Here is a 14,549-nt window from a genome sequence, read left to right on the forward strand (position 1 = left end):
ATCCTCTCCAAGCTGTTAGACAGAATCCTGTGCAGTTCCCTTGAGGGCCGCTGCAAAAAGATTAAGACTACAGGAGTAAGCAGTAAACCCAATTGGTAGCAGTCTGCACCACACAGATTTACCTGGTAGCTGAGGCTGAGCAGTCAGACTTCTCTCAAGAAGAGTAAGGCATTATACAGAATATACACAATAGGGCTAAAAACACAGTAGAGCAAACAAACACTGAACAGAGCTTTATATAAAAAGTATATAATTATTTAAAACCGACTTTAGGCAATATACTAGCACTCTAAATCAAAAGCAAGTTAAAACACAGTCAGGTAAAGTATACACACCTCCCTTGAAACTATCAGACAAGTCAGAGTTAAAACCCCATGATTTGTTAACCCAGATGTGAGCGCATAACCTGATGGCACTCCAATAGTTCAGTTAAAGGGAGAGAAAAAGACAGAGCATAGAAATAAAACAGGTCCCAACACTTTTAGGAGTTCTCAGCAAGAGAATAAAGGCAGTATAGTCTGTAGAGCCAAAGTTCATAGGCGAGGCCCACTTTAAAGGGAGCAAAGCGGAATGTGCCCAGGATCACACGGTTTAAAATGCACTAAAAGTATTTGCAGAATGTTCAAAAGAGGTTGGGGTATTTCAAGAAGGTAAAGTTAGAAGGTCTGGGGCCAACCCAGTTGGCAAGCCAAGGATTTAAGGGTCACCTTGGGCAAACCGAGGAAAGGGAGGCCAGGCAGGACACAGTACATTAAAGAGGAAGCTCCAGCGGTGGCAGTTGTTCCTGGCAGTGGTTGCAGTTCGTTGTTTCGACCAGGGGAAGAGGATCTCGTTGAGAAGGAAACGTGGTGTCGTTGCACTGCACAGGGATGAAAGCAGCCGCGGAGTTAGTCAATAAAAGGTGCGTTCCTTTTATTCGCGGTCAAAGTGGTGAAGCTTGGCTATCCGGCCGCCGGGGTGCTTGGCACGGGCGATTCGACCAAGAGACGTCTTTGAAGGCGAAAAGGGCGAACTGGTTGGTCCCACCAGCTCAGAGGAAGAAGACTTGTCCAGTAGAAGATCTTCTCTTGTCGTCGGGAAAGTGGTGAGGTAGTTGCAGATGGCTCAGCTTCTTCCCTCTTCGGATTCTTAGATCCTGTGGCGATTTCTGAAGTTCCAGTCCCAAAGGCCCTGCTTGTATGCAGAAAAACCCCCATTCAACAGCCTAGCTGTCACTCAAACATGCTAAGTGGTGAGCCGGGCGGCTCACCAACGGGCCAATCAGAGCATAGTGCGACTTGAGTTGCTAAGGCAACGCAGTCCAGGGTGCCAATTCCCCTCCCCACCCATCCGGTGGAACCCAGACAGAGTGGCACCATTTGGAGGGCTTCTGTGGAGAAGCCCGCCAAAAAGTGGAACAAAGGGCTCGACCTTGGTCAGAGTTACAGAGACGGACACAAACGCCATTTTAGAAAAGAGTTCTGGCAAAAAGACCCAACCGTGAATTTAATATTAAATAAATAAACCGGCGGTATCTTTAACATTGCACCAAAAAGTGGTGCGTTTAAAATCAATGGGAGAATCCCATAGAGAATATTCCGGTGGAATATTTTGCGTGGTAACCACTGCCACCAGCCAGAAACTCGACAAGGGGGGACTGGACAGTGCCCCCTTGAAAACAGACCCAGGGGCAATATAATTAACCCCTTTTAGTACTTCCACAACATGATGGTTTGTACTGGTTCTGTTCACAATTTAGGACTAGTAAAGTCAATGGTAACTTTACATGCCCTGGGAGACAGTCAGTCCCAGGGTATGGAGTCTATGTTTGGGGGTCACTATGACACCCCTGTGTTACTACACTGAGGGTGCTGTGTAACACACACAAAAAATAGACGATACCCTATGGAGCAGAAAGAAACCCCATAGCCCATAAGCACACAAATAGTCAGAGACATATCTCAAATCATGCCTAAAAGTGGGAGTAAAAAGAGTCTCTTAGCAGGAGAAAAAAAAAACCCCAAAAATCCAGCAAAGCTGCTGGGGGACTCACTGGGTTTGGGAAATTAGCCTTATAAGAGAATTCTCCCTAACACAAGCTGGTTGAATTTCCACTGCAGTCGCTACTGGAAACGAATAGCCAGGGAGAACACCACCAGAGTGTGTGTGTGTTGCTTTTAAGCTAACCAAGAGCTCCAGGAAGATCCTCTGGACTCCCAGGAAGCAGGACTGACCGAGCCTGAGCCACCTCAGAGTGCAGGACCCCAGATGCAAGGAAAGCTCATCGCCAGCCAGGAACTGCGGTGTTGCTATTTGCTGTAGACGCAAGGAGCTGAAACACTGAAGTGCCACTTGTTAGAAGATTGCTGGTTGTGGTCAGTGACCGTCGCAGTGCAGGAGTCCCCAGAAGTCCTCCCTCTAGTCCCCACGACTGAGACACAGGAACACCAGGATCTGCAGAGCTGCACAGTAACCAAAACCATCTGCTGCACTTTTCTTCAACCTAAAGGTACTGTACAGTCTAAGAGAAATGAACTCTTGTTGTGTAACCTCACTTGTCCTCGTTGGAGACTTGCCTTGGTTACTTCTGTAGAGTTGCTAACAGCTTCTTAACCTCACAAGCCTAATCAGCTTGTGGCCCTACTTTGATTTATTCTTATTCTACAAAGACATCTAAACAATGTGGAAGACTTTTACTTACCTGCAAGAAGCGCTTCAGTTCACCTTGACTTTTGCTAACTTAACAATGGATGGCCTGGCTCCCTGAATGACTTCTCTTCTGCTTATTTGTTTTTGCCTTCTTTCTAGTAAAGAGTTAACTGACTTTGCATTGTTGTTTTTTTTTAAAGTACTTACCTGATTAAAGAATAAATGTGTGAACCCTGGTCTCATTCTGAAACCTCTTTTCTTTGACACTGCTCTCAATAATATTCGAAATGCAACAGTGATATATTAATGTCCGCAGCACCCTAACTGTTGAAGTCACCTGAGGGTGTAGGTGTCATCTGTGGGCCATCCCAAATGGGTATTTGCAGATTTAGAAAACTAAGAGTGTGTATTTTGAAGTACATTTGTGTGTTGCTTTATATTGCTCCCCGAAGAAGGCTTATTCAAACTGACTTAAATTCATAATTTTTTAATCAAGAAACCTTGTGAATAAGCTTATTTGAATACTTGTCACTGTAAATCTGTGTAACTCCCCTACAGCTCACATTGACCCCTCTTGAGATAAGCCTGGATACTCGACCACACTATCAACCTGTGTAGTACAGACTTATACCAAAGGTTGGGTTCCTATTGCCAACAGGTCAGGGTTTCTGTAGTGCACCCAAAGGGTACTGCATACAATCTTGCCAAACAGGTGGATTTTTGAAATGTTTTCTAGTCAGTTAAAACAGTACATGGTGTGTTTGATTAGAGTATATATATTTGTATAGAACCTTGACTAGACATTCCTTTATTCTGGACTGTTCTACTTCGCCGTTTTGGTTGTTCCTGAACTACATTCACACCCCTCGAGACTATAGCATTCACTAGGCCCACTTTCGCACAAAAGGTGAGAGTTCGATATCTTAACTGTGCCCGTTTTAACTTTTTGGCTCTTGGTTTGCAGACGTGTGAGGGTGGAGTAGGCACTTAGCCTCTATTCATCCTTGTACTCCGGCAGGCAGAAGTCAATTCATCATACCAACATCGTTGTGAATGGTACTATTTGAACCCCATCTTCCTGCCTGCCGATCTGTGTTCCGACATCATTAAGCCACTATCATTTCTCTCCAGAGCCCAGAAGCAATCGGCTCTGCGTGTGGCTTATGTACGAATTACGGTATAAAAAAAAAACATTCGAGGAATATATGTAGTTCCATTAATAGAAGGCCAACTGTGCAAAGAAGAATCTTATTTTTATTCCGGGTCTGTGGCTCAGTGGCCTAATGCATCTCATACAGTGGCCTGTGTTCAGGTTCGAATCCGACAGGCCCACTCAACCCTTGATCCTTCCGAGATAAAATGGGTAACATATGTTGGGTAAAAAATAAAAATCCATTATATGTCAATAGTGCAAAGATGCTCCTCTGGGGGTGAACGTGCACGCTACAAATACACCTGTTATGCCCTATTAAATACATCAGTATGGGTGAGGTGTGCCGGCAGTCTCCCAGAACGATAGGAAGTGGAGACTCAATAGCTACTCAGTCAATGCCCGGTTTTCTTAGGCCAGTATCCTCTTCCTGCACCATTTTACAAATGCATACACCGAACGTAGATACATATGAAACACAAGCTTTCAATTAAAAAAAAAACATATCTATTGGCTTTACAACTGATAGTTTTTCTTCCCAGTACAATAGTGTCCTTAGGACGAAAACCAATTATGCCAAATCGCTGTCAAAATAATATTAATTTAAACCTAAGTGTTAACATTTCAACAACGGTTTCAATACCTCTGTACTTCCTCCCGCCCCCAAAAATGCCGTTTTCAGAAGGTACATTTTGACATTAAAAATTAAGTATTACTTTCACAGGATTTTTTCAAATGGGCTTCGCAGAAGAATCCTACCTGAACTCACCACGATAGAGTTTCTGCAGTGCTTCTGGGAACGAATGGGTGTATTGTACTGGCAGGCATAGGTGGCCTTCGGACCTTTTAATTGTAGAAATGTAAAAGAAAGGCGTAAGTGCATTATTCGTCTTGAGCGCATTTCTCGAAACTATGCCGAATAGGACAAAGTAAAATCGACACCTTTCAAAAACGCTTTCTTTCCTACCTTTCTGGGTCTGTGTTGACTCCAATAACCGGTTTAAGCCTGTCCATCACCTTGCAGGCAGCAAGCAGCATAGTGCCATCACCTGGTTTTAGACAGACAAAATAATCACAAGATGTTATTTCGTTTAAAGCGGATTTAGTTTCACTTCAAAAAGGCATACAATATAAATCCGAAAAAGTCATGTTAAAATATTCAAGTGTTGAAACTGTAACTTGCCCCAAAAAACGAGGAGTGGAAATCGTAGATGTATACTTTTTACCTGCCATGATTGATCGAGCAATAGCTATTGGGCACATACAGATCAACGGCAAATAAGGACTGACAAGAAACGAAAACTGCAACACTAAACACCTCGTGTTAAGCTCGGTCTTTACTTATACAAAGCTCTCACGTACCACGTTGCTTTGCGGGAGAACATCCAATTTTGTGTTTTTTTGCTTGGAATTGCGGGACTTAGTTCTTAGATTTCAAATGGAAAAAATGAAAAGTCCCCAAATCCAAAAAAAGAAAACCTGAATTCGAAGGCTTTCTCACGCATAACCACGATAAACTGGAGAGCTCTCTTCTACACTTTTCACTTGCATAGCTAGCATTACAAAAATGCTTTAGTGCGCCCATAAATTCTCGTGCAACTAAAAATAAAGAAAGGCGAATACATTTTTTTATATTTCATTGGCGCTTGCCAAATACATCAATTGTCATGCCTGACTTTAGACCATTGGGCTTTACTAAATGCACTTGTTATTTTGTGTGTACTTTATGGCTTTGGTACAAAGTGTGCAAATCGTGCCCTGTGCAGTATTATTGTGTTCTAATTTAAAGTGTAAACCTTTAACAAATTCATTATATTTAAACACCAATTCACAGATAACATTTCACAAACTTTAATATTCATAATAAAAAGCACATTTGGAATAGTCATTTGATCTCCTTCACGGGTCAGTTTTATCAAATATAAAATTACAGATACAATAATTTAGTTCTCTACCAGAGCCTGCACGCTCGGCCACAAACCTTAACAATATATAAGTGGCACCCTCAACACCAGTTCTACCAATAAAGGGATGTTGCCTAAAAGACTGAAGATGTCCTTTAGGAAAGCTACTAAAGCAATTGTTAAAGATAATGGATTGCCTCTCATCAGCGGCCCCCACAATACATCAGATATGACAGCTGAGGTGCGAATGGATACATCTTTCCAGATAGAACAATCTTTTCCGTGACAGAGACGGACAGTCTAAAATTAAATGTCCAAGGTTTTCTACCTTGATAATGTGGCATTTATAACGCGTCTGTAAACAAGTGTTTCAAGGCGCAACAAGACATACGGGGAGGAGGGGGAACAAGGCAGGAAAAAATAACGCTTTTACTCGGCCTTGTGTCATTCAGATCGCGCAAGTATGGGGCAGAGGGAATGGGAGAAGTGCCGGGGGAGGGGACAGTGTTAACTCACAAGTGCAGCCAGCGGGTGGCTCATAAGTGCAGGGAGAAGGGACTGTATGGTTGCAGATACAGACCCTTAAGTGCTGGGGAGCCTGGATGGGAGTGCCAGGGCAACTGGACATGCAAGAGCTTGGGCCTGAGTTCAGAGGGTGACAAGGGCGCGGAGCAGTCAGTTGCATCTGCCTTGTAAGCCTTACATAAACGACATGTACAACTGTCTTGAGGGTGGCCAATTCGAGGGCCCAACACCTCCAGTGTGCATAGACAGTTGCACCTAAATAAAAAAAATAAAAAAACGCATCCAAAAAGCACTGGAAGGAGACTCAATTATGTAGGGCATCGAATTATTAGATACTGGGAAGTGATTTCTATACTCTATATAGCTTAACATTCTCTAGGCTCTCTCTACTTTGAATGGCTTCCCTTTGTTTTCATTTTTTTCTTTATTACCATAGGTTGGGAGTACGCTTCAATACCTGCCTCCTCCAAAAGGCCATCAAAAATTGACAACTCTTTCAGGGAAGGGTCCTGTTTTAACCGTTCAACTTCACCCAACCTAGTCAAAGAATTTCCGCTAGTTTCCTTATCTTGAAGTAAAGACCCACTCTAGCCAAAATGTACGAAAACCATAGAGAATTTAGCCCCATTTCCAAACGAATGACACCTATTGGCAGTGCGTGGGGCAGATCTAAAACCGATCGCCATATGTTCCCTTCAAACATATTTAACAATTTCCTGATGTTAACCAGTAAAAGTTCCAGACCATATCACAGCGTTGGTATAACCAAGACTGTAGAATTCTATTCATGGTTTTATTTGGCCTGAATAAGCTTCATCTAGTTGATAAATATGCCTACCCTAGAGACAAGCTTTTATTTTTATCATTACCAAATGATTTGTGTTAGTAAAGATAAAACCCAAACAAATAAAATGGTCTACTTCAATTTCATCACCATTAATGCACCAACTGAAGTTTTCAAAACTTGCCTTCTTGTTAAAAACGAAAATCCGAGACTTTGATGAATTTAGTAATGACTTATTCACTTCAGTGAAGTTTTCTGCAAACTACAAGCCTTGCTGGAGGCCAATAAAAGTGGCATCCAACAAAATGAGGTCATCGGCATAAGCCAACCACCCTACTTTTAAAGAGCCCAACTTTGGTGTAAACTAGGAATTTTGTAGAGTAATCTGAAGATCTGAAACATACAAATTAAAAAGGGTGAGGGCAAGCGCACAGCCCTGTCTCAAGCCTATATCTACAGCAACCTCGCTTAAGAGTATTCCCTTGGAATGTAGGCACACTTCTATATTATTCTGAGTAAAACATCAGCAGAACCTTTAAAAGTCTTGATGGAAGTCCCCAATTTGCCAATTTCAGCCATAGTGGCCCCTTGTCCACCCCATCAAAAGCTGACGATTATGAGACTCTGTACAAGGAAGCTGCTTCCAGCTCGGAGTAGTCACTGAATTTAATCACACATTTTCCAAAATAAGCTAAAAGGATTGGGGAGAACAATTTACAAATTGCTCTGTAAACGAGTGGCTGTTGCACCAACAAAGCACTCTGGTTTATTCTTCTGGGTTTTGTCTGCCCAAACGTGTGCCGGCACTGTTAACCGTTACATTTCTACATAGTGTGCTTATCCCAGGTTTCCTGTCCACTTCTCATTCGACTGTAGGAGCCAAAAACGCATGGTCGCTATTATCACTTTTTGCAACCATTAGGGAAATAATCTTGCCAAACAAGGCCCATAGACGCATACACCAAATGATTTGTGGCAGTTGACACAGGACCATACCAAGTCACATGAACTGGGTTGTCCCCTTCCATATAACCATTTACTCTCAAACGATCCCAGTTTTGCATAAACTTAGACCAAACTTGATCTCTGGCTGCCATTTTGCAGATCGAGGATGGGCTCACATTTGTAGAGGAGCGCATACCGCCTCAGTCATCGAACGCCACCTCCACCTTTGGGCAAAAATAGTTAAAAATCACCTGCACATATGACTGCCGGACCTGGGCAGATAGTCATCCAACGCAGTAGTATCGCCTCCAGCTCTGGCCTGAACAGGTCCTCGTTGGAAGAGAGTGAATTACAATAGGGATTAACCAAAAGAAATTTGTTAGGCCCGTTATCACAAGATTAAATGGTCAATTTGTTTACCAACATATCAACGTCCTCTACTTCCCTTTTAGCTTTTTTTTATAATGGTTATAAAACCATTTATATTTGGCGGTTTTTGTAGCCAGGTTTCCTGAAGAAATAACATCAAATCTATTTAAAAACCGACATGTCCATACATAGATGGCTGATGAGAGCCAAGTCCAGTCATTTTCACGGTCTGAATCACAGGCCTCCGTCCAGATGACAAGTGTGCAACATACATTTGTAAATTAATTCTTAGTTTTTCTGTCATGTAAACTACGAGAGACATCAATGGATGGATCCAAATGGCTCTCCTTAGGTATGTACGTATCAATCAATCCCTCTGCAGGATGTCCTCATGGGCCAACTTTACCTGCCCCCCCAAGGAGGGAGAGGGAGAGGGAGAGAGAGAGAGAGAGAGAGGGGGGGGGGGTGAGAGGCACCAGAGGGGAGAGAGAGAGTGATAGAGAGATAGATTTACCCCCACTCACTGCCTGGAGAAGCATCTGACCCTCAGAGTTAGAGGTGGCTGAGCAAAGGGCTCAAGCAGGAAGGTGTTTTTGAAGATAGTTCGATGTAATGCAGGCCCCAGCGGATTAAGCTTTGTGGACGATGCAGAGGGTCTTGAACTTTATCCTTGCAGGAATGGAGAGATATGGTCCCTGGGCTTGTGGCCAAGGACAAGTCTTGCAGTCCTGTTTTGGATTAGTTTCAGAGGGCGTAGAGTAGAAGAAGGCAGATTGAGAAGAACAAGTTACTTACCCCCCGGTAAAAATCTTTCGACTGGATGTTCCTCCCACGTATTCCTCATCTTTGATATCCAGCATCAGAATTTCTTTTTTCAGCAGAGGGCGCTGTGCGTCGATGCAGTCCAGTCGTCTCGATCTCGATCTCGATCTCGATCTCGATCTCGATCTCTCTCTCTCTCTCTCTCTCTCTCTCTCTCTCTCTCTCTCTCTCTCTCTCTCTCTCTCTCTCTCTCTCTCTCTCTCTCTCTCGAGAGAGAGAGAGAGAGAGAGAGAGAGAGAGAGAGAGAGAGAGAGAGAGAGAGAGAGAGAGAGAGAGAGAGAGAGAGAGAGAGAGAGAGAGAGAGAGAGAGAGAGAGAGAGAGAGAGAGAGAGAGAGAGACTACGTCTCAAGGGTGATGTCATCAAAGGAGTATATAGCATGCACAGCGCCTGTTGGCTTCAGTTCTGTTTTTCATTTCTGTAGAATTACCCGCATAAACGGAGGTTTGACCGTACTAAGCTTTGAAGGAGCGAAAGCTGTAATAGCATGGGAACAACTATTGTGGGGTAGGCTGATGGGGAAATGAGGAATACGTGGAAGGAATATCCAGTTGAAAGAACATTACCAGGGAAAAGGAACTTGTTCTTCAAATGGATTGTGTCCTCCCACGTATTCCTCATCTTCGAGAGAGAGACTCAAAGCAGTGTTTGTTTTGGTGGAGGGAGTAAGAATGTTCTCGATGGATTCCATGAACCAAATGGAGGACAGCTTTTCCAAAGCTTCCATCCTGACTGAGGGAAGAATCAAGGCAGTAGTGCTTAGTGAATGTGTGTATAGTAGACAACGCAGCGGCCTCACAAATGTTTTTGATCGGGAGACCTCTTTGCAGAGCCAAAGCGTTAACAATGCCCCTGGTGGAAGTTAACCTCAAGCCTTCTGGAGGATCTTTGCCGGCCAGCCTGTAGCATTCTGGAATTGCTAGAATGATCCATCTGGATAAGGTCTGCGTTCGTCACAGCCTGACCCAGTTTGTGACATGTATAGCCTGTAAAAAGCTGATAATCTATACAAAGTTTGGATAATCTAAAGATGTAGAAGCTTGGAGCTCTACGTGGATTCAACCTGTGTATCCTCTCCTCCTCTTTGCCAGATTGACTTGGAAGATAGAACAAGTTACTTCTTACCTTGTAATGTTCTTTCAATGGGATGTTCCTCCCACGTATTCCTTATCTTAGATATCTCCTTCCAGCTTTGTTGGCCTCGGAAAATTTTTCTCTAGAGGGCGCTGCGCGTCGACATCCGCCGAGTCGATGTCCCTCGACAACCGCCGTATCGACGTCATCCTGCCTATAAAGGCCGCGCGCAGCGTCCGTTGCTCAGTTCAGTTTTGTAGCCCACAGTTTTTCTGTCTGGACTAGACTAATCACCCTGAAGGAGCGTAAGCTGCAACAACAAGGGAAGTAGTACTGCGGGGATGGATGAGAGGGTCGATAAGGAATACGTCGGAGGAACATCCCATCGAAAGAACGTTACAAGGTAAGAAGTAACTTGTTCTTCGAAGGGATTGTGTCCTCCGACGTATTCCTTATCTTAGATAGGTTCCCATAGCAGTATTCTGTTATTGGAGGTGGGAGTACTGACTTCATGCTTCCCTTTTATTGATGAATAGAGTGCAATACTGCCCTTCCAAACCTAGACTGGACTGGAGGAGGAATCCAAGTTGTAAAATCGTGTAAAGGTATGGGCGGACGACCATGTGGCAGCCGCACATATGTCTTTCACCGGCACTCCTGTTTTGAGGGCCGATGGATAGCGCTGCGAGATAGCCCTTAATGGCGCCAGGCTCAGATTAAAACTTACCTGATGCAGACCATGCACCAAGAGCTCCAAGCCAAAAGAGGCCTTTACCTAGGGACTATTTTTATACTTGGGTGGGGTCGGGGAGGAATACTTACCTGGGACTACTTTGGAGGCTATTTAAACCACACCCGAAGAGCAGCACACGCTTCGCGTTATTCTGCATCCAGCAGCGTAACGCTCACCGTGCCTGCAAGTCTGCATCCAGTCTTCTGCCACGCCCGCCTCGAGTCTGGAGCTCCTAGAAAAAGGGAGAAAGAAGGAGAAAAGGTTAGAACAAGAGCAATACCTTTGATCCTTACCTGAATTCCCGATCCACCGCGCCGTCGAGCTGGAAGAAAGAAGTTATTTTATGCGCGTCACCTCGCTTGCTCCAGCGCTGCGCTGGACTCAACGGCCTCCGCAGCATCTTCACTATCCACCACATCCTTCTGCATGTTCCCACCGCACTCCGGCACCTAAGGGGAACACAAGAACAGCAAGGTGAGCCAAGGGAATAAACAGAGGCAATATTAGTTACCCCCATAGACTTACCTGATTTTACCACCGGGGGTACTATTCCCCTTCACAAGTCGGCGCAGCCTCCACCGCATCTTTGCCGTACCTCTGCCCCTAAGGGGAACAAAAGGACAGCAAGGTGAAACAAAGGGACAAACAAGGGGAATCCTTCTCGCCACAAAAGACTTACCTAATTTTACCACCGGAGGCATTATTCCCCGAGACTTCATAATTTCTCTCAGCACCTGAATAAGGGAGAAAGCAACAGGTTACATACTGACATTATTGTATCGAACTGTGTTGGATAATACAAATCCTTACCTGAATGTTACCGGTTGCCACGAGGAACTCTTTGCTAGGGTCAAGCTGCAGCCTGCAAGGAATCGGACAAGAGTGAAAGTCAGACATTTGAACTTACTACTATACTTACTATATAGTTACTATACTATACCGGAAATCTCAGAGTCAATATTGTTCTGGAACTCACCAATTCCTTCGAACCAGTGAAGCAACTGGTTATCTACGCGCCCCTGTGCTCAATGCAGGATGGAGAGCTCATCTTTCCAAACCATCAGGTGAGACTATAAGAGGGGACATTAAAGGTGATCAGTGGGGAGAACAGCGGGGGTGGGGGTTAACACTCAAATCAACGGGTGGTTAATTCACTTTCTCCATTTGCAGAAGAATACTCCTACGGGCCAAGCAAACGAAGCTAGGTGGGCCAGTCCAGTCTGTCATCTCGGCACTACGTGTCACATTGGTGGAGACCGCAGCTGTCCAGTTCAGATAGACGCCCCTGTGGGAGCCAAGTGAGCGTAACACCTCCCACGTATTCCTCATCTTTGACACTCCCAAAGCAGTAATTTATATAGGAGGAGGGAGTAAAAATGTTATTCTTTAAGTATGCACAGATTACAAGACTGCCTTCCCGAATTTAGTTTCTTGGCTGGTGGAGCAATCCAAGCTATAGAACCTTGTAAAGGTGTGTGCAGGCGCAAAAAGAACAAGTTACATACCAACTGGTAACATTCTTTCGACTGGATGTTCCTCCAATGTATTACACATCTTTGACATGTAATGTCCACAGCTGTGCTACTTCGGAAATTTTTCGGCAGAGGGTGTCCTGCGTCCATGGCATAGGGTCGATGTCCCTCGAAGGCTTTAGTCGAGGGCGACATCAACAAATGTTATAAATAGGACGCACGGCGCTCGTAGCCTCAGTTTATGTTTTTTCCTCCATAACGTGTGACATGCTCGTACACAATGCCTGCTTGACTGCACATAGCCTTGAGGTAACGCAAGCTGCAAATAGCATAGGAAATTCTGCAGATGGGCAGGCTGGGAGGGCGATGTGGAATACTTTGGAGGAACATCCAGTCGAAAGAACGTTGCCAGTTGGTAAGTAACTTGTTCTTCAAATGGATTGCGTCCTCCAACGTATCCCACATCTTTGACAGACTCCCAAAGCAGTACCAGACAATGGAAGAGGGAGATGAATGTAGAATACCCAATCAGATGGAAGAATACAGAATTGCTTTACCAAAGGCCATATCTTGACCATGGAGCGTATCCAGGCAGTAATGTTTGACGAAGGTGTAGATAGACGCCCATGTCGCTGTGTCACAAATATTCCTAATATGAACTCCCCGCTGCAGGGCTGAAGTAGCCACGCCCCTAATGGAGTGAGCTTGAAACCCTTCAGGAGGGTCCTTGCATGCCAACTTGTAACATTCAGTAATGGTGAGTATAATCCACCTGAACAAGGTCTGTTTTGAAACAACCTGGCCCAATCGGTGTCCAGTGTACCCCACAAAAAGCTTGTCATCCACTCGGATCCTAGACATCCTAGAAATATAAAAGCTCAAAACTCTCCTAGGGTCCAACCTATGGAGTCACTCCTCTTCCTTACCAGCATGAGGGGGAGGAAAGAAAGCAGGAAGTACTACTTTCTGGCTTAAATAAAATTCAGACACTACCTAGAAAGGACGTAGCTACCCTCAGTACAACCCTATCCTTGTGGAACACCATAGAGCATGTCTTAGATGAAAGTGCCTGTAATTTACTCACTCTGTGAGCAGATGTAACCGCAACCAAGAAAACTGTCTTGAAAGACAACAGTCTCAAAGGACAAGAGCACAAAGGTAAAAATGGAGCACCCATCAGGAATGTTAAGACCAAATTCAGACCCAAACCGGCACCTTAAACGAGGAAGGCGGGAGCAAATTAGTGAGCTCCTTTAGAAATTGAGCAATCAAAGGAAGAGAGAAAGAGAGAGAGAGAGAGAGACAGACAGAGAGAAAGACAGAGAGAAAGACAAAGACAGAGAATCCTCTCGGTAGGGAAGACAGCATGAAGGGCACATGGACAATTCTAGAAGGTCCAGGTACTACGCTCTCCTGGCCCAATCCGGAGCTATGAGGATCATGTGGGTTCCGAACCTTCTCAACCTCCTTTACACCTGAGGAATGACGGGGACCGGAGAAAACGCATACAGAAGTGGGCATGACCAATCCACGACGAATGCGTCTCCCAAGGCTCCTCTCGGAAGAAATTCCCTTGAGCAGGATCTCTCGCACTTCCGGTTGGCACTGGTCGCGAAAACATCAACTTGTGGGGTTCCCCAAAGGGCGAAGATCTCCAGAAGGACTTCCTGAGTCAACTCCCACTCGTGAGAGACTGCTCAGAGCGTCCGCCGCTGCATTCTCTTCGGCCAGATGTACTGCCGAGAGTGATATTTCTTGCTGGATTGCCCAGAACCAGAGCTGCATCGCCTCTCTGCACAACGGCAGTGACCCCCATCCCCCTTTTTTGTTGAGGCAATGCATGGCCACTTTGTTATCAGTCATGATCAGGACACTCTTCCCCCGCACAGATGGCAGAAAAGGCTTCAGGGCCAGCCTGATGGCCCTCAGCTCTAACAGGTTGATGTGGAGTTTGGACTCCGACGGAGACCAATGACCGCTGGCGATCAGATCATCGGCATGAGCCCCTCATCCTGTGAGGGAAGCGTCTGTCACTACTGGCACCTCTGGCCACGGTTGCCAAAATGGCTCCCCCTTCATCAAATTCCCATCTTTGGCTCAGAAGATCCTGCGAGACCGAGAATGGAATCTGAACGGGATCCAAC

General features: G+C 44.9%; 1 protein-coding gene across 2 annotated transcripts in view; it reads right to left on the bottom strand.

Moving 5' to 3' along the window:
• The window catches only part of NADK2 (NAD kinase 2, mitochondrial), a 1,037,189-nt gene that overhangs the window by 528,304 nt on the left and 494,336 nt on the right, over positions 1-14,549 (bottom strand). For both annotated transcript variants that reach the window (XM_069627136.1, XM_069627135.1), the window contains exons 4-5: positions 4,746-4,827; positions 4,538-4,621 (exon numbers count right to left, since the gene is read on the bottom strand). In XM_069627136.1, the coding sequence (XP_069483237.1) occupies positions 4,538-4,621; positions 4,746-4,816 (155 nt within the window). In that variant the 5' untranslated portion in view covers positions 4,817-4,827. The remainder of the gene's footprint in view (positions 1-4,537; positions 4,622-4,745; positions 4,828-14,549) is intronic.

Source organism: Ambystoma mexicanum, chromosome 6p (genome assembly GCF_040938575.1).
Source record: "Ambystoma mexicanum isolate Mex_15411 chromosome 6p, UKY_AmexF1_1, whole genome shotgun sequence".
Classification (NCBI taxonomy): Eukaryota; Metazoa; Chordata; class Amphibia; order Caudata; family Ambystomatidae; genus Ambystoma; species Ambystoma mexicanum.